We start from the raw sequence: 19,526 nt of genomic DNA on the forward strand, positions 1-19,526 counted from the left end.
TTGACTCAACGGGTCAAAGTGAGTTCATCCCGGCTTGACTGCATAAGGGACTGAATCAAAGGACGGAGGAGGTCGAGGCATGGGTCCCGCGCCTCCCAAACGGTGGTCCTGGTGTGAAAGCGAAAGCCCTCCCCTTCAGGTCGACAGGTAGAATCCCGCTCCATTGCCGTGCCACCCCAGTCCGTCCACCAATTACGATTTGCACTACTTGGTTTGCTTGCGCTCTGGTCCTCGTGCTTCCCCGCCTCCGGTCCTCGACCAGGGGTGTGACTGAGCCAGTCGCGACATCTCCCTTCGCCTTTCTCGCATCCTCCTCCAGCTCGCACGCTCTTTATCCTCCTCCCTTATTCAACGACAGACTTTTTTTTTCATTCACTCGTATCTCGGCCCCCCCCCCTCCTCCTCCTCCTCTAATTACCACCTCGCCGCTCTGCCTCTCCCGCCTCTCCGCTCTGACGCCGCGAGGGTCCGTCTCCCCTCGCGATGGAAAGCGAGCGCCTGGCGGAGCCACCGCCGGCAGAGGACTCGCACGGCTTTTCTCTCTCTCTCTCTCGCTCTCTCGGCTCACTGTTCAGCATCCTCTCATCCTTCCCTCTCGCCTTCGCTCACTTTTCCTCCCCGTATCTCCACCCCCCCCCCCCTCAAACCATCCTTCCGCCCGCGCCGTCCCCTCCATCTCGAGTTGTTTGGATAGCGCACCTGTAAGCTCAGCGTTCCCTTGCTGACTGCCAAACTTAATTAAATGGTATCTGGAGGCGTTTAGCGGCGAGCCCGGCGGGCTTATCTCTGATCAACAATGAGACCGCAGAACCGACATATTACTCATCAATCAGTGCGAGCTTTATGAACCCCCCCCGCTCAGCTGCTGTGCACATATTGAACAAGTCAAACTAGCTGAAAGGACAGCCGGACCCGTAAAATATGTTCAAGTCACGATACAGTGTCCCTCAAGGACATTTCACAGGGAGCAATTGTGTTTTTTTTAATACACGACGACGATAGGCATGCGCCTAATGTAAATTTTTATGAGATTCCGTTCCTCAGGTTAAAATCGACATTTACGATCGACGATGATTGCCAATCAGAACTATGTGCCTTAGTTACCCCCCTCCGTCCCTTCCTCCGCCCCCTCCACAATCGAAGCAAATGAAATGACACAAACAGGCGACGGGCCATGTGACAACAAACAAACGCTTGTGAATGGGCTCCGATCACAAGTTACAGTCTAATTTTACCCTTGAAATGAAAAGGCTGGGAAAAACCGCAAACGCAAGCGAGAGTCTGGGAAAACCCAAGTCCAGTGTAACTCGGGTTCTCCTTTCACACGCAGTTCGGGTTGTTTCAGATGTCGACATTGAAACTCATTGAACAGTTCATCGAAACTTTGAATCTGAAAACACGACAGTGTCAGATTGAGAAAAAAAAAAAAAACAACAACTCATGGCAGGGATTGAGTCATTTGGCCACGTTTTGATCATCTGTCATGTTTTTTTTCCAAGCGGAAAATAACAACAAGGGCCACTCTTTTCAAATGATGAGACCGCAAATGAAGATGTGTTTGCTCCGCATGTCTCATTGGACGACGGCTTTGTGTGACGCCCGCCTGTGGATTGTCAGAAATAACGGCAGCCGCGGGGGGGGGGGCCTAAACAAAGAGTCACAGATGCTCCCCGTGTCCGACTGTCAGCGTTGACCTTTTCCCTTCGCGACACAACATGCGCGCGGGAGGGAGGATGACTCCCACCCAACCCGCCAAAAGAAATAAAAAGACACCTCCCAAACACATATTTGATACAGGAGTCGCATCAGTCTCCCTCCTGCGAGTCCCCGCAAATGTGTCTTAATTTAATGCCGCTACACAGACTTCAACCCTACTCAAAAGGACAGCTAATCGATTTTGCAATCGAACGGGTTTAATCGAAGCTAAATACACCTGAACAGAAAAATATGGGCCCAACAATCGGTGGTACCGGAAACAAATCCAATAGAACAGCATAAGGGCACTCTCGATGATTATAACAGATCATTGAAAGTGGAAACGCATGGAGGCCTATTGACCCTGCACACATGGAGATAAGCCCAGCGTGTGTGTGTGTGTGTGTGTGGGTGTGTGTGTGTTTGTGTGTGTGTGTGACCCATACCTGATATCTCCTCCAGGCACTGTTTGGCTGTCTTGCTGTAGACCAACTCCCCCTTGGTGGGGCTGAGGCAAGGGTCGGCTGGGGCCACCATGGTGCAATCATTCTCTGAGAACGTCCTGAGGGAGCACAAAATAAATCATACCAAGCTGTGACAGAAGAAAAAACAAAAACAAAACCAAAAAAAGACTCGAGAGGAGAAAATCAAAGAAGTGAAGAAGTCTTTGAAATGGTTTTGTTTCGCTAGGCGTGATCAATGGAGCATTGGATTCGGTTTTCGAAGGACAGGAAATTGTTCAAAAGCATGTTTGAAGAAAAAGTAAAAATTGGTCTTATTAAAAAAAAAAAAGCCTTGGGTTGACCAAAAAAATGGCTTTAACTTCAGAGGGAATGCCGCCATGCTAAATTATCTGGGATGACATACTAGCTTGATTTAATCAGTGTTGTAGTCATCACTGATGGCGGCGCCGGCACCCGCAGCGGCTCCTCTCTCTCCTGTAGTTGAGAGGAAAGTCATTTCATCTGTGCTGTATCCACATCGTAGAACGTGGTCGACACATACAGACTTTTATATAGACCGCTGCTGAATTTTTTTTTACTACTTCTTGAAGTCAACTACAGTAGTTGCTAATCATGTGTTTTGTCATGTCGTCGTCCAATCGGCTAATATACACAAAGGCTGTCACTGGATTTTAACAGAATGTCCGGCCAACAAAGGTGTATATAAAATAAAAAAATAATATTACAATTAAAGCCGGTTGTGGCTGGGAATAGCGGTTAGCTTAATTAGCTTTAGCTATTCAGATCACTGCTAGCTCCTAAAATATTCATACAAATGGTACTTTGGTCATGGCGGCGACGGAAGAAGCTTTTTCTGGTCTGGTTTGTCGATGTAAAACCAGTCCGCTGTGCGAAATATCGTTAGGACCACTGTTGACATTGATAAATCTGTTTTTGTTCAACATTTAGCGCGTCTGGATTCGCCCAAACCACATTCATCATGTCGAACAGCAAAAAGCATTTTTTTGACTTTTAAGGTTGACGAAAACAATGAGAAGAAGGGCTCCCGCAAACTGCATCTTCGTCATGCCGTGTGTGTCTGTGTTGGCAAACCGATAAAAGAGCTTCTCCGGTCGCAACAGATGGCCACCTCAAAAGGGAAGAAGGGGACATCTCGGATGAAACACTTGGCGCTGTATGTGTGTGTGTGTGTCGATGTACAATCGATGTTCAATGGCAGTAACAAGGATGGCGGTCCGGTGCTCTCGGTGATAACAGCCGCGCACGCAAGCGCACACACAAACAGACTGGACAAACTGGACGCACGAGAGCACAGAGCGAGTAAAAGTAGCAACCTGCGGAGGTGCAGATAAAACCCGACAACCCAAACCGAGCAACGTTTTTCACGTGTGAAATCAGGTTTCGCCTAGCTCGGTGCGTTAGTATTAGTTGTCACTGATATGCGCAACCACGATAATATATATATTTTTTTAATAGTGACAGGTCGATAACGTTTGACTGAATATTCACTCATTCACTCCCAAAGACGTTTTTAAACGTCATTTCAGACTTGGTCCAGAATTGGCTCCTACTGAATGAGTTAAAAGTGATTCTGATTTGAATGACTGAATTAGTCAACGTAGAAATGATGAAATAAAAAGGTCCCCAAAAAAATCAATTTCAACGAGCGTGCAGATTATTTCATTCCGTGGGGGAGAGAAATGAATCAAACGTACACACGGGCCAGCAACTGCGAAGGATTTCAAAAACAGGGACCAAATTGCACAATTTGGACTGAAAATGGAGGTAAATTGCAACACGCCAGGCGGTGACCAATCTTGTGCGTGGATGATGGCTGCAAGACCGCGAAGAAAAGCGGGGCTGATATGACAACAGTATTAAGTTCACGCAAGTCAGCACAGGTAAGGATTAGTTGAAATGTGCCATCGCTTCATTTCTGCGCCTGAAAATGATCATCCCTGCACGTTTAATTATCAGTCTACCATTTTCCTCAGAATTGAACATTCCCAATATCTGGGTGTTTGAAAACCGCAACCTTAGGAAAAAAGAAACACGTGACACACAACAAACATTATTTCCCTCCACGCAGTAAATTTGGACACTGTCGGTGGTCAAAATGATTTTTGCTTCAAAGCCCTTGAATATATTCAATATATATATTTTTTTTCCGCACAAAGCCCCAACAAGGCTTCAAGGTAGTCGTCCGATAATCTGCAGGAGCGATATTACGCAAGAGTACAAGTGCACGCAGGAGCGCAAATATCGTTGCACGCAGGCGGAGAAAAAGAGAGGGGAATACTTTCAAGGTAATGTTCTCAAAGCTGAATGTCACGTCACATGGATACCCAGCCACAAGTCCTTCATTGCATAATCCATTGCATAAATGGATGCCAACTCATTCCTGCTGAAGTGGCCAGAGCGGCCAAAAATTGGAACAGTAATGCGAATTTAGGATCGGGCCTTAGGGTACAAAAAAAAAGTAGTTTTCCAAAATGACGAAATAATAATGTAGTTCAATATGGAGATATGTGAGAGTCCATTCAAAAGAACACACAGTTAGTCAGCTGTTTATCTGCTCAGGAAGCAAGTCGAAGCTTCCCATAAGATTGCGGTTGAAGTTGTGCTCGGCCGCCTTTTTGGCAGAGCTGACTGCGCGCGATGGAGGAGGTAGACAGACGTGGGAGAAGGGGTGAGGGATTAAGCCGTGTTTAATGGGATTGCAAATTCGCTTTCTCTCTCTCAGAACAAAAAAGGCAGCCGAGAGACTTTTGGCAGCTCCTCCGGTCCCCCACCCGCCTCCCGCCCTCCGATCGTCGTGGAGAATCGGCTCGGCTGGGGCGGATTGACACGCTTTCTTGCGTGTCTGAGGAGGTTTCGACATGTGTCAAAATACGGCGGTGGATGGAAGAGATGCGGGAAATCGATTTTATTTAACTCATTCTGTACCAGTCAATTCTGGACCAAGTCTGAAAAGACGTTTAAAAACGTCTTTGGGAGTGAAGGAGTGAAGTACAGTCAAACCTCGGTTTTCGAACGTCTCTGTTCTCGACCAAATCGGTTTTCGACCAAAATTTTCGAGTGTTTTATGCCTCAGTTTTCGAACAGCTTTCTGGGACAGATTATGGACGAAAACCGAGGTATGACTATCTGTCCAATTTGAGGTCTACCATACGCGAGGTGGTCTTACCTGTACATGAAGGGCGCCACGGTTGCCGTGTTGGGGTGGTTGTGCTGTTGCTGCTGCGGGAGTTGAACGACTCCATTCCCTCCAAGCGCTCCCCCGCCCCCTGCCAGGACCCCGCTGGATGCCGACAGGGCCGACGTGCTGGTGGAAGAGGTCATGCTGCTTCGTTTGCCCTCCGGACCCCCAATGGATCTCTGCGTGTAGAAACTCCCGCCTTGTCCACCTTTTACGAGCTTGGTTCTCTCCGCCTCTCCTCCGCGCAGGTTGGCACTGCTGTTTAGGCCCGTCTGGCTTTGGGACTGACCCTGGGGTTTTGTCACGCTTGCGGAGGGAGTTTTAAGTCCTGGTTTGGGGATTCCACTGGAACCCGAGGAGGACGCGCCGGCGGATTGCTTTGCTTGTTTTGTTCCCTTGGGCACAAGGCTGGCGATTTTGGACGACTTCTTTGCCGAGTCGGCAAACGGGTCCCGCTCCTCTTTGGATGGGACGCAGACTTGCTTGCTCGCAGACTTGCTTTTGTCCTCCTTGTCTTTGGACGTGGACCTGCTGGCGTTTGCGGAAGCCTTGGAATAGGAGGAGGAAGACGGGGTCTTGCTCGTGGCACTCAGGGAGGACGCGGAGGTCTTGGAGGGGATCTGTTTGGCCGTAGCGCTGCTACCGCCGCTGCTGCATACCGAGCCCGTGGGCGTAAGTGCATCTTCGCCGTACTCCGACATGTCGTCCTCTTCCTGAAGAGCCATCTCAGCCATGGACGGCGACACCCGAGAAGCCGAGCGAGGGTTAATCATCCGGAACTTCTCCAGCATGGACCTGTGGGGCGCACCGCTGACTTTGGCGCCATCGGTGACGTGCGGATGGATGCCTTCTTGGATCTGCGGTGACGGGGTCGTGGACGCTGCGTTCGCGGAGCTGGCCAACATGGAGGAAGTGGCGCTGTGCTTGAGGTTCATGGACTTGCTCCGCCAGGACTTGCTGGCGGCGGCGGAGGGAATGGCAGAGGCCGGCTGCTGCCCGCTTAGGCTGGCAGGAACAGTCCCACCTAGTCCACTTCCGTTCATGCCGCCAGCTACCGGGATGCCCCTGATTGCCTCTGGAAGTAGACACAAAAGTACCTGTTAGGGGTTGTTCAGGAATGACATGCATACATAAAACAATCTGGATTCTATCGTCCGTCGGGGATTTAATTTGGTGGGAAAAGTCAGATTCAAGAAACACTCCAGTCCACGGAGGACGAGCACAAGTTTGACTATTCAAGTTCTCTCAAAAACTTTCACAGTCTTGAATTTGTCAGACGGGCACATTTTCACAAGTCAGCGTTACACGGAGCGCTTCCCCTTTGGGGTTTTCGCACACATCCGTGCAACTTTGGAAATGCTCGTTATGGTAAAAAAAAAAAAACGGAAAAAAACTGGTCCCTGCTAGCGGAATACTTTGTAAACTTTGGAGGGAGACTTTTCATTGCAGCGATGCCTTAAAGGATCAAGTGCTCTACCCCTTGCTCCATATCGAAGGCTGCCAAGGAATATTTGCAGGGGATAACATCGCTTGTGAGACGCAACCATGTATCCATGACAACAGCAACAACAAAATCCACCGCTGAACAGGAATTATTTTTAAACGCAGTCACACTATGACAAACCATCGATAGGATCGACTGAAAAAAAAACGAACTGACTTTTTGCAAGCGATTATGTGAAGCTTTGGTCCATGAAGGTGCCTCTGATCCAAAGATTGCGTTCTTGATTGTTATCTACCTTTCTGGAAGGTTTTGCACAGGTAGAATTTAATTACATTTGGCAGTCATTTATAATATTGCCGTTATCGGGGACAATTCGTAAGTAACGTAAAAGTTGCAAAGTTGACGGCGCCAAGTTGCACGCCATTTCACCGAGTGTCTTGTGTGCCTGTCAGTCAGCAGAGCGAGCACCCTCGGATTATACGGCTCCTTCAGGCAGTGGGGGGAGGGCGCGGGGGGACGGTTCAGCTTGGCTTGGTGGGTACCGAGGCACGTTAACAGGCTTACACGTGACAAGCTACGCTAACACAGTCAAACACGTTTCCAAATCCAAAACCAACGAAGAAGAAGTAGCTCAACCAACAATGAAGAAATCCGTCCGTACCGCATACTCACGCGGAACGAGATCCTGGCGCAATTTTGTTCAAATAAATGACCGGTCAATGTGGTTTAGCGGACCAGGAGTTCACTGTCTTTGATGTGCTAGCGCCAGCGTTAGCCTCGACATGGCTCTCAAGTCAAAATCGGGAAAGTAAAATATAAATAGACGGATACGAGCCTGCGAAAAGGAGAAAGTAGCCCTAATGTATGCGCCGCTAGAGAATAATTAACTCACTACACTTATGTTGTGTCAACACTAGCGCGTAGCTATCAGCGAGCCTGTTAAGGGGTAGCGTCTTCAGCTAATATAAGCATTTACAAAGCACTACAGAGGGGTCACATCATTACAATGTACACAAAAACAGCGAATAGTAGTTTTTTGTGTGTGTCTGCATGTGTGTGTGTGTGTGTGTGTGTGTGTGTGTGTGTGTGTTTTTAAACCTTTTCAGGGAAAGCGCTCACTACAGTGGACATCTTACCATGTTATCAGGTTACAGGGTGCATGAAAGGGTGAAAAAGGTAAAAGAAACTGATATGAAATATAACTATAAGATTGATTTCATACTTTATTATGAAATACTTCTTGTGAAATCGACTTTCAGCCATAACGTCCAGCCTTACTAAGCACATTATGTTTCTTTCCGTCTTCTGTCACCCCGCCGGGGCCCTTTCAAATCGGCGACACTTTACACGGTCGTGCAGTGACTGTGCTGTTACCATGGCAACAGACTTTCCTCTTTTTTTTTTTTACAGCATGGCCAAGGAATGAAATGTCACTTCATCAAGTGGAGGTTGACCCAAAGATGAAAAAGTTGTTTGGCTTTGGGAGAATGTTTTTTTTGTTCCCATCTTCAACTCTTATTTTTATTTGGCCTCGCCCCCCCACGCATACTGTGTTCACGACTTTTTACCTGACAATGCCTTGTTCCATCAGCTTAAGAAAATACATGCAAATAGTTCGACAAAGTCAGCTTTAAATGCATCCCCTGGATCCAAATACTCACAACGTAAAGCAAAGAAATCACCAGCTTTAAATTAATCCGTTCATACGCTTCACAGAACCACGTGCCCTTTGATGCCTAAATTAATCAGCCATTTGCACGGCAACGCGAACGGCGCATTTCTTGTTGTGCTTCTCCAAAAGCTCAAAGCTCGACTCAAAGCATGACTTTCATTTAAAGACTGGCCCCTTTTCTTGGCCGAGCAGTTGAGGCGCTACCCCGGCGTGGAACAGATGGCGTCGTGGCTTCTCATCCGCCCCTCCCTCTCCCGAAAATCCGTGCCAGCGGAGGTTGCGTGTGTCGGACAAAAATTCCCACAACTTTATCAAAGCGACAATTTGACATTCGCGCCCGATTCACGCTGTTGCCGGCCAGCTGTGCGGAGGTGACGACGGCGCACGCACGCGATGGTGGCTGTTTTGTGCAAGAGTATGAAAGGATTCGCATGAATGTCGCTTATCTGAATCCCAATGTCAATGTAAAGGTCACATTTATAGATAACGGTTGGTCCGGTGTTTTATGCCTTGCTTTTTGCTCTCATTTACGTTTTATTTTGCCCGATGGAGCCTATAGGAAGTGCTGACATTTCCCATCGACTGATTTTTCTTTCCCTTAACTCATTCACTCCCAAAGACGTTTTTAACCGTCTTTTCAGACTTGGTCTAGAATTGGCTGGTACTGAATGACTTAAGGGCAAAGCAGCGTTTTATCCCCCCCTGCGGCAAACATGAGCTGCCTTATCTTTTCAAAACGGCTTTTTAAATGGTCTGAACACGGACTTCACAAATAGGTATGAGGATTGCACCTTTTGGTGGGAGTGTTTATAATGATTCACACAGGAGCCCGAGTCACTATTAATCTGCTTAAAGGTAAAGAAAAATGACTTTCCAGCAACCGTGGGGCTCCAACTGTGAGGGTTGTTCTTCATCGAGGCGCGTCTTCGATTTTGTCGCTGAAAGTGTGTCAACTCCGACGCGTCGCGGAATTAGTTTGGTCTCACGCAGAATAATAACCTCGAGATGATTCAGCAGAGAGGAGTTACAGGGGGTGAGGGGGGGTTGACTGGGCTTCTCCATCAACTCATCTGAGTCAGTGGTGCCATCCAGTGGCTGCCTTGGGGTGGACCGTTTTCATTTCGACTCGAGCGGACGGCAAACGGCATCACTTCCTCACCTCGGTCGTTGCCGCTGGCGTATTGGAGCGGTTTGCTCTTGTCGATGCTGTTGAAGCTCTGGCTGCGGCGGTTCAGATTGGATGAGCCCGGACTCCTGGAGGCCCCGCTGCCTGCAGCGGGTACTCGAGAGGGTCCCGGTAACCTGCATCAGTGGGGGGGGGGGGGGGGAAGCCAACACTTCAATGATAATAACAGTAGCGTGGAGCTCTCAATCATCCCAAAAAAAGAAAATACAGAGAGATAATGAACGAGAGGGGGCAAAACAAAACTATGGGTAGGTAGATGGCGGAAAAACCCAGGCGAGAGAAAATGGGGAGCTAAAGAGCGAAAGAGGGAAAACGAGCCGGAGATTGCGGCAATTTAGATGGAAATCAGAGGCAGTTCCTTTTATCATGAGATTCTTTCATCTTCCGAAAATTCATGTTGGATGAATATATCGGTGAAATGTGGCTCGGGAGAGAGAAACATGCCACATTCCACATTCTCCGTCAGTCATTTTATGTGGTACTTGCACTGATAAAACGCGGCTTCACGACAAGGCGCCGTGTTCCGACTCCGTGCGGCAAACGCGGTGCTATCTCTGCGAGGCAGCGTGGCCGCGGCGGGTTTAGGCCACGCTGGGAGATTAGCGCCCATCAGGCTGGAGCTGCTGCGGCGGCGTTATTGTTGTCATATTGGGTTCGCATGTACAACGCCGTGCAAAAGTCCGAGGCCACCAGTGAGCAAAAGGTAGTTCCTGGCAAATTGTGGATGGCTCCATTGATGCCGAAAATGGCTAAAATAAAATTAAGTGCTTTACCCAGATACTGGATACAAGAGCAATAGAACAGCTGAACTTTATTTGGGGCTGAATCAGAGGCACCTCAAGTGGCGCCGTCTCACGTTTTAAATTTCAGATGTTCAAAATTGGTACGTGTGAACCCCACCAAATTCAATAAACCACTGGTGTCAAAGTTGAGGCCCGGGGGCCAGATTTGGCCCGCCACATCATTTTATGCGGCCCCCGAAAGCAAATCACTTCCGTGATTCTTGCTAAAGTCTGAATTAAAACGTAAAATTGTCATATGTAATCCACGATAACAGTCTTTATTTTTGACTTTTGATTTGAAAAATAGTTATTCATCAATTTTTTGTGCGCTGTGGATGGAATATGCGGAGGGGATTCAACATTTATATGGTTTCCCAAAATTCATAACGCCCCCCCCCCCAAGTCAAACTGAAACTACAATGTGGCCCGCGACAAAAATGCGTTTGACACCCTTGCTATAAATTATCTTATGTCATATTTACCTTGTGTTTTTCTTCTGTGGCGACCCGATTCCAGTATGGCCCGGAGGACTTGCATATCGTGCTGTGAGACTGAGGAAGAAAACAAAAAAACAAAAAACAGAGTCGTGTTAACTGAGTTTAACGAGGAATGTGCCCGTTTTTTTTTTTAATCCAAGTCTTAATTCAATAATGCGACACAGAGGCGGCGTTCAGGCTGAGGAAGAAAGGAAAACCGATAACAAGGGTGGGAGAAAGAGGACGCAGATCATGTCGCATGTCAAGGCGCATGCCGCTGATCTTTAGTCATGTTGGGACCACATGCGCGTGATCAATCCAGTAACACGTTCGGGGGACGTTTACAATTCATTTTGGCGGTAGCAGCTTTTGAACACGACAAAAAAAAAAAAAAAAAGCTTGAATCACATAAAATAGAAATAGGTGACGGAAATTGCCGCGGCTGCAGTGACGTCACTTTAAGACCTTGACGCTCAGGCTGAGTCACTCACATCGATGGGAACCAGCGCTGGCCGCCATTCACGCTTGACAGGAAACCGTAAAATTAACGTTAGGGGCCGCTTTATGAACAGAAAACGGCCACTTTCATCGTCCTACGTACAATGTGACAGCCAGGTGCCGAGGCTCTCGTTGAAGTTCTGTGAGTAAATGCAAACGAGCGTAATGTCCTGTGTTGACTGGATGACTCGCAAACTATTTAAGTGCTTTTTTTTCCTGCCCTTGTACACATGAAACTGTTCAGGGGACTTTTTTTTGAGGGGGGGAAGGCGGCGAAAATAGAGATCTGTAAGATTTGTAAGATAGCTTTCATAAAAAAAAAAAACAAATGGGGGATCAAGCGTACTGGTTTTGAAAAAGTGACAAGTTACAAAACAACGCAGACGAAAACATGACTGTTTTTGTCACGAGCCCAGCTCGCGTTTGAAACATTATCTGGCGTCCTTCTGTTCCTTTGTGCCTTCAGAAACAAACTGCGTCGTTAATTTGAAGGGATATTTTCGTGTTTATTCATAAATAAAAATCCACGCACGAAGAGGGGGGAAACGAATACAGACGAATGCTGAAAAAAGGCGATAAAATAGGCCACAAAATTCATCAAATTAGTCTACGCGTCGCTGTTTTGAGCCCTCAACTGTCGATTTCTTAAACGGTCTTGACTTGTTTTACATTGTCTGTACTTTTTTTTTTCTGATCCTGCGTGCAAAACAAGCTTCTGTTTGGAACAATCACGTGTACTGAATGGGGGAAGAGAGGGGGGGGGGGGGTCCAAGAGTGAAAATGTCCAATTTCGTACAGTGTCCAGAGCCGGAGGAAAAGAGGAAGTAGCCTCAGCATCAATGCATTAAAATGTCCTCCTGCTCTGGCAACGTGGGACGACGCTTTTCCTGTTTTGTGTTTTGCGGGTTGTTGGTTTGGCACTGACGGGCTTAAGTGAATTAAAAGCACTTGGCCGCTTCAATGACAAACTCCAGTCCTCACATTGCCCCCGCCCTCACCCCATCATCTAAGTTAGTGTCTTGACGTGGAAACCGGGACCCGCAACGCCGACAATAGGACACGGACAATTATCCTTTTTCGCTCTCGACCGTTGAAAATGGTCAGATTGTCCTTTTGGCGTGAGACGATCGGGTCACATTCGATGTGACGAATCTTTTGGGGGCCCTGCTGTGCAAAATTGCAATTCAATCCAAAACGAATGGCCCTCTTCTCATTATCGTGCACAAGTATACTCAGGGATCACTCGAGGTAGAGCAATTAACCTCCACTTTCAATGACCTTGTGATAAAGTGCGCGGCCAGTCTACGCCTTTCCCAATTGACCTTGCGGATTTTAAGGATGCGCTGTTGGGAGTGGGTTTTTTTTTATGTTCAAATGAGCTTCCGAGCTGAGCGCGGAATATGTCGAGATGATCAGGGAGGACGCCTCATTAAATAACCACCACACTGTTGATTGGTGGAAGTGGGACCTCAACCAAGACTCACAATAAGGACCCCTGGTTGCCATCAGACTCAAAGAGCAGTCTACACGACGACCACACCCGAATAATATTTAAGAGCTTTCAAAATGACGCGACATCTGGGGTCAGGAGGTCAAATGGATGATTGACTCCACATGCCGGCCACGACGAGCTAAGTTAGGAAGGGCTCTTCTTTTTATCTCCCGTATAAATGTTGCGATTTTTAAACCCAAGGTTCAGGAAGTGGATTGTAGAACCAGTGAAAAAAAAAAAAACGTGCTTTCATGGTGGAAGGAATTATGAACGCTTCCAAATTAAGTTAAAAAATGATGTCAACTGCATAGGAGTCCAAACAACCAGGCGAGTGGCAAAATTCAATTGAAATTGCAATGCAGACAGGCTAGATTCAAAACAAACGGACTAAGTAGGGAATGCATTAAAAAAAATTACAAAAAACGAATATGCCCCAATACTCCTAAAATAACTGGTCACGCTACCACACAACACACAAAAGAAGCGGATCAATATCATTTACCGGTACATGACTCCAAGAATTAAATCCTCATTTCGCCGTTGGATCAATCGAATTCCTCAAGCTACTCGGACACAACCGACCGCACGATTCGAAGTGTACCGAGGAGAAGAGTCGCGCTTGTCCTGGCCGTTGGTTTCCCCGTAGGGCGAGCGGCTCTTCCTGTCGCGAGACACGGCGGTGGGCAGCCGAGAGGACCGCGAGACCGGGGGGTCAACTTGACCACCTGGGGACATGTTGGGTTTAAAGGCTAGATTTTTTTACCCCCCCCTGTTTCAAACTAGAGTGTGGCTTGTGGCTCCGGACCGTCGTGCCGCGTCTGAATGAGGGAGTTCCCCTTTTGGACGTGTATAAGCCCACGCGAGTCATCCCCTTGCCCTCGAGACAGCGAGAGCCAGCAGGTGCTGTCTATAGAAAGCCCAACTCCGGATGTGCGGCATACCGAACGCCTGAGAGCAAGTATGTATGGGTCGCACATAATTTGATCATTGAAAATCATTCCACATCTCTCGTATATCTTTAGCAAGCGCTAAATGTGCACGGCCCGCTGACGCTCGCCGGGATTCATCATCGTTTTAAAGGAAATTCATTAGAGGGCTATCGAGTGATTTGGCGTAATTACATTTTGCCGTGTCGAATCGGAAGGAGGGTGGAGGGGGGGGGAGCCTTTGGCAATAAAACTCAAACCAAAAGATTGTTATCGCAACTTATTTATCGTTATCATGCCAGATGTACATTACATTCTATAATGTCGTGTAGATACTGTGCTTTAGTATTTGTAGTCATTATTACAAAGAAGTACTTAGCCAAGCGGAAGTCTCAAGTCACGTATTTTTAATACACGCCGACTCAACAGGTGGCACTATAACCCCCACTCCCTAAAATACCCAAAGTATTTGTTGCAGCTGCAGCGGTTGTGAAAGCGCTCGTTCAATCAAGCTGTATTGTATTCACCTTAGCGTAGTTCCATCTAGTGGATACATAACGCAACCATAATTGTATTATATAATCTATTCTATGGGCCTCATCATTTTGTGCGTCTTATATATGAAAACCGTTTTAAAATAGGCCATTCATTGAAAGTGCGCCTTGTACTCCAAAGCGCCTTACAGTGCAGAAAATACAGTACCTGTAGCTTTAAAATCAGAAATCAAGACTTTTAGTGTGGATTACATGTGACAATTTGAAATTTGGGTTCAGACTTTAGCGAGCATCATGAAAGTTGACATGCTTGATTTGCTTTCATGGGCCACATAAAAGGAAATGGTGGGCCAGATTTGGCCCCCGGGCCTCGAGTTTGACACCATGCTTTAGGCCTTTCTTCAATCAAAACGAAATAACACTAAGTGCAGGCGGGGCTTTAGCATTCTCCACCTGTTGTCAGGGTCCAAGCGGGAGGTTGGGACAGTCATTCATGTCAGGGCCGCGCAGAGGCGCGGCGCGGTAAACGGGATTTGATGGCATGGGAATGTAGCTCATGCGTGGCATGTCGGGCCTTTAAACGCATCTCTAAAAGCGCTTCGATTGACACACCGGGTCACAGCTCCCGTTTCTTTGCTTGCTTGACACTGCTTAGCTGCCTGACCGGGATCATTGCGAGGTGTCAGACTTTCTATTACGCCAATCCGTTTATATGCAATATAATAATATAATAATAATATAATATAATAATATATGCAATGAACCTTGAGGTGGATTCGACACAAAGTCTGGGAAGCATCACGAAGAGAAAGACCTTTCGTGTGATTTTATGATAAACAAACAAACAAAACAAAAAAGACTGGAAAACAGATGGAAGCATTATGAAATTATATCAAACGGCAACTCAATCCAGTCTCGCAATGGCTATTTTCAAGGAGGTTCAACTACGGTACTTTCCCATCCATATTCTAGGAAATTGATTTTTCTGCGTGAATATGATTTGTGGCATATTGCAATGGATTGATCAGATCATTTGGAGGATGATCGAAAAATTCAGCTTTGAAAAAAAAACCCTTTCGGCCAGATTTGCAAAATATCCCGCAATATACCACGTATTTCTTTCAGGTGCTCGCGACGCAGCGGGAAGCACTTAAAACGATGTCAACCGGAGCAACGGAAAGAAGTGCGACGAGTTTATAGTATTGGCTTTGCAAAGCGTACCTGGACTGCATCTCTTGCGACTTGTTGGCAGATGCGCTGCTGCCGGTCTGCTGGCTAAGCTCCACCAGCGACTGGTAGTACTGCTGCTGTTGCTGCTGCTGCTGTTTGTAGCGGGAAAGGATGAAGAAGAGGCCCAGGATGCTTTTCAGGTTGCCATTTCTGATCTCTGCAGAGACGCCCCGCCCCGCACCCCCCAAAAAAAAAATTAAAAAACAAACAAATGCAGAAGCCCGACGTTGAAACACTTTGTACTGTTGAATACGATCAGATGTCTTTTCATCTGCCTCGCCAAAGCATGAATAAAAGAGCTTCTGTGAGTGGAAGCAGATCAGCAGTTGAAGGGCGGATCAAACTTTTCAATTTTGCACTGCTTATTCGATCGGCGGCAACGCGGAGAAGCTCACATGAGCCAATGTGATATATCACACTTATGTAACGCCAAAGCTCGAAATCAAAATGTTCACAGAAACAACTTTATTGACGTCCCCCAACAGGAACTGCCGTGATACCGATGAAACCAAAGCAACCTATTCCAATAGAGGACGTAAAACACGAGTCCAAAGAAGCTAAATCATAAAAATAAAAAAAATAAAATCTTTAAGATGCATAAGGAAAGGAACAAACGTCAAATATTCGCATTCAAGCGTTCAAGTCCACCCTCCAAATAGAGTTCCGGAGTTGATCGCGGAGAAAAATCAAAGCCACCTTATCTCCCAAGGCGGGCTGGAATAGAATTGGGATGAGCCCCGGCAAAGGAAGACTTCATCACTGTGACTAACGCAGCCATTTGTGAAATGGAGCTCGCCTAGCAAACCTTCGGCGAGACCCAGACGCTGATCCAGTTATTTTCATGATCTTAGAGCCATCTAATGTTTTTTTTTTCCTTGGGAGGTGGTGAAGATTAATCGCTGATCCTTAAAAGGGGGGTGAGGGGGGGGGGGGGCTTCCAATTCCTAACACCCACGGGCGTCAATTGGCTTGGCGGAGACCCTCCATTACTTTTTGCAGACGAAATGACGCAGCTTTGGTTGAATTTTGGTCATAATGTATTGTTTTGTGGGGTTTTTTTGTGATTGTAAAGTGTCCTTGGGTGTCTTGAAAGGCGCTTATAAATAAAATTTATTATTATTATTAATATAAAATGACCTATAATGTATTTCATAAATAGTGGTACTTCTACTTACATACGAAATGTTCAAGTTACGAAAGGTCTCAACAGGAAACGATTGCCTCTTGTTACGAAGGAAATTTGTCTGGCTCGCCACTCGCCGCGCCGTGTTTCCTGAACGCAACATACTTATAGTTGCTCTGCCATTGGCTACTACCAAGCATCATCCGGCATCCCATTGGCTAAGAGGGACTTCAACCGTATTTGTGTAGATCGATAGTTAGGTGTCGATTTTGTGATTTTACGTAAATGTGAATCACCTGGAAAAAGCGTTCACCAGTTGGGCTATCGCTCACTATGCCCATGTTTGCCTTGGACATTTTCAAGGACATTTTAATGCTTTAGGAAACATTTGTGTCTGAATTTTGGAGGGGCTTGGAACGAATTAGGGCATTTACATGGAAAATACGTCTCTACTTACAAACTTTTCGAGTAAGAAATTTCTTCCAGAAGCAATTCATTTCGTAAGTACCACTGTGGTGTGTTTTATCCATCCGTATTTGTGTAGATCGATAGTTAGGTGTCGATTTTGCGGTTTTACGTAAATGTGAATCACCTGGAAAAAGCGTTCACCAGTCGGGCTATCGCTCACTATGCCCATGTTTGCCTTGGACATTTTCAAGGACATTTTAATGCTTTAGGAAACATTTGTGTCTGAATTTTGGAGGGGCTTGGAACGAATTAGGGCATTTACATGGAAAATACGTCTCTACTTACAAACTTTTCGAGTAAGAAATTTCTTCCAGAAGCAATTCATTTTGTAAGTACCACTGTGGTGTGTTTTATCCTTCCGCCAACATAATCACATACCTGAGGCAAGACCGCTTAACTTGACTGAGTTGTTGGCGGGTTTAGGGAAAGTTTGGAGATTGGGCAGTCTAACTTTCTGTCACGAGGCAATCGACAAGATATCGTCAGCAACACACGGTGTTTTCATTAGGCGCGAGGTGGGGGCCGTTGAGCTGTCGCGACTCTGGCGCGGTGGAGAAAATAAAGTGTTTCTGTTTGGCCCGCGTTCAATGAAAATGTGCCTTTGGTTGGGAATTTTTTTTTTAAAGTGGTTTGACGTGCTTCCATTCAGTCGTTCGTTCTTGTGATTTGGCGAGGTTCTTCCGTGGGTTAAAAAAGACGTGGAAAAAGAGCGGGTGGGGGTAAGTTCAAGTACAATGTCGGAGACAAATAGTGCCTGGGCGCCATAAGTTCTACCTTTTACCTACTTCATCAACTTGACGGCTTCAATCAATGCACAATACACGCCAGGCCAAGGGTCTCCCATTTCATTTTTTGTTCTTGCTACTTTATGAGATATACAATGCTCCACATTTGTGAATCAAAATGATTTTTTTGGGCATCAAAGGTGTCTATTAAAACTATACGTGCCCATTTAAGAGGGTGCTTTTCAGAGTGGGCAGGTTATTCGTCTCTCAGGTAACTCTTTATACACTATGTCACATTATTTTTATTTGTATATTTTTCATGTGATATGTTACCCTGTCAGGTAAAATAATATTAGACAGCAGAAGAACTAGGAAATGACAGAAGCCATCCCTGTTAGGTAACCCGATCGCCCATTTATTAATAGACGTTGAAATTCCAGGCCCCTGCGGTGAGTCACATAGCTGTTTTTAGTACGTGACTGCTCGTGGCGGGTTGAACTGAATTTCAACGTTGTCGGTCAGTGTGTCAAACTCTCAGCAAGCATTTCGGCTGCTGCCGGCGAGGTCGAGGGCGTGATCGACAACAACAGAGAGAGGTGAAGAAGGCAACACTACTCCATTGTATAAGATACAATACGGTTTAGGAAGGAGCGATAGCTCTATAGAGCATGTGTACAAACACGAAGCGGCTTTTGCGAGTTGCTAAATATAGACGGCATGTTGCCGAGGTCTCAGGCACACGGTCTCGGGTGTTTCCCAATGCGACTGAAACCGTCGTTTGAGCACTACACAACTAGCACCAAAACTGCTCCGCATATAATATACTGTCCTATATTGTGGATGTTGAACCGCAAAAACATGGTGCGATTGTCAAGGAAGAAACAGATTCATCCAGAGTCATCCGAAAAAAATATAGTTAAATATTATTGTAAAAGAAATTATGTGAGTCTCGCTTACACTTAAGACAGAAAAATATCAGACTTTTTAATGAACTCATTCACTCCCAAAGACGTTTTGAGACGTCTTTTCAGACTTGGTCCAGAATAGGCTGGCACTGAGTAAGTTAAGACACCTCAGAAGTGTGAATAACAAAGAAAGTTGGTAGCAGAAGCACGATTGAAAGAAACGTTCACACTGGTTAGAAATCTGAAAATTTGATGAATGAGCATGGTTAACATTTTCGGAGGTCCGGAACCTTACCTTCCGCAGAGAGCCCTTGCACATTCACTCCTCTGGCATCCAGAAAACTCAGGCAAGCGTCCACATTCTCAATCTGGGAGACAAAAACAAATGAGGGGCAAGGCAATCAGATGGAGCAACTTACAAGACTTAACATTCAATGGGGCTGAAATGTCTCGTGGGGGGTGGGGGGGGGCATGATCGGCGTTATTACCCATAAAGCACATCATTGTTTGGTTACAAGGCCCATGCCCACACGAGCCACTGGCCCGACTGCGTGACATACTGACCGCAGTGTTGTCGCCACCTACTCTGCCCGCGGTGTGGCGCCGTGAAGTCATATTATACTGACAGCCAACAACTTTGTGAGCATAAATGAGGAGGCAGCGATGCCCCCCCCCACCCCCCGCCATCCACTCCCACAAATAGACGACACACAAGCAATGTGCCCTCCGTCTTTTGGCATCCAAGGC

The 19,526-nt window shown here is 46.6% G+C and overlaps 1 protein-coding gene across 14 annotated transcripts in view; it reads right to left on the reverse strand.

Annotated features, from left to right (window-relative positions):
• The window catches only part of nav3 (neuron navigator 3), a 195,271-nt gene that overhangs the window by 38,105 nt on the left and 137,640 nt on the right, over nucleotides 1-19,526 (reverse strand). For all 14 annotated transcript variants that reach the window (XM_052056076.1, XM_052056077.1, XM_052056074.1 and 11 more), the window contains 6 exons: nucleotides 19,075-19,147; nucleotides 15,550-15,715; nucleotides 10,925-10,993; nucleotides 9,634-9,776; nucleotides 5,347-6,433; nucleotides 2,142-2,257 (listed from right to left, as the gene is read on the reverse strand). In XM_052056076.1, coding sequence (XP_051912036.1) covers nucleotides 2,142-2,257; nucleotides 5,347-6,433; nucleotides 9,634-9,776; nucleotides 10,925-10,993; nucleotides 15,550-15,715; nucleotides 19,075-19,147 — 1,654 coding nt within the window. The remainder of the gene's footprint in view (nucleotides 1-2,141; nucleotides 2,258-5,346; nucleotides 6,434-9,633; nucleotides 9,777-10,924; nucleotides 10,994-15,549; nucleotides 15,716-19,074; nucleotides 19,148-19,526) is intronic.

This window comes from Hippocampus zosterae, chromosome 21, assembly GCF_025434085.1.
Source record: "Hippocampus zosterae strain Florida chromosome 21, ASM2543408v3, whole genome shotgun sequence".
In the NCBI taxonomy this organism is placed as follows: Eukaryota; Metazoa; Chordata; class Actinopteri; order Syngnathiformes; family Syngnathidae; genus Hippocampus; species Hippocampus zosterae.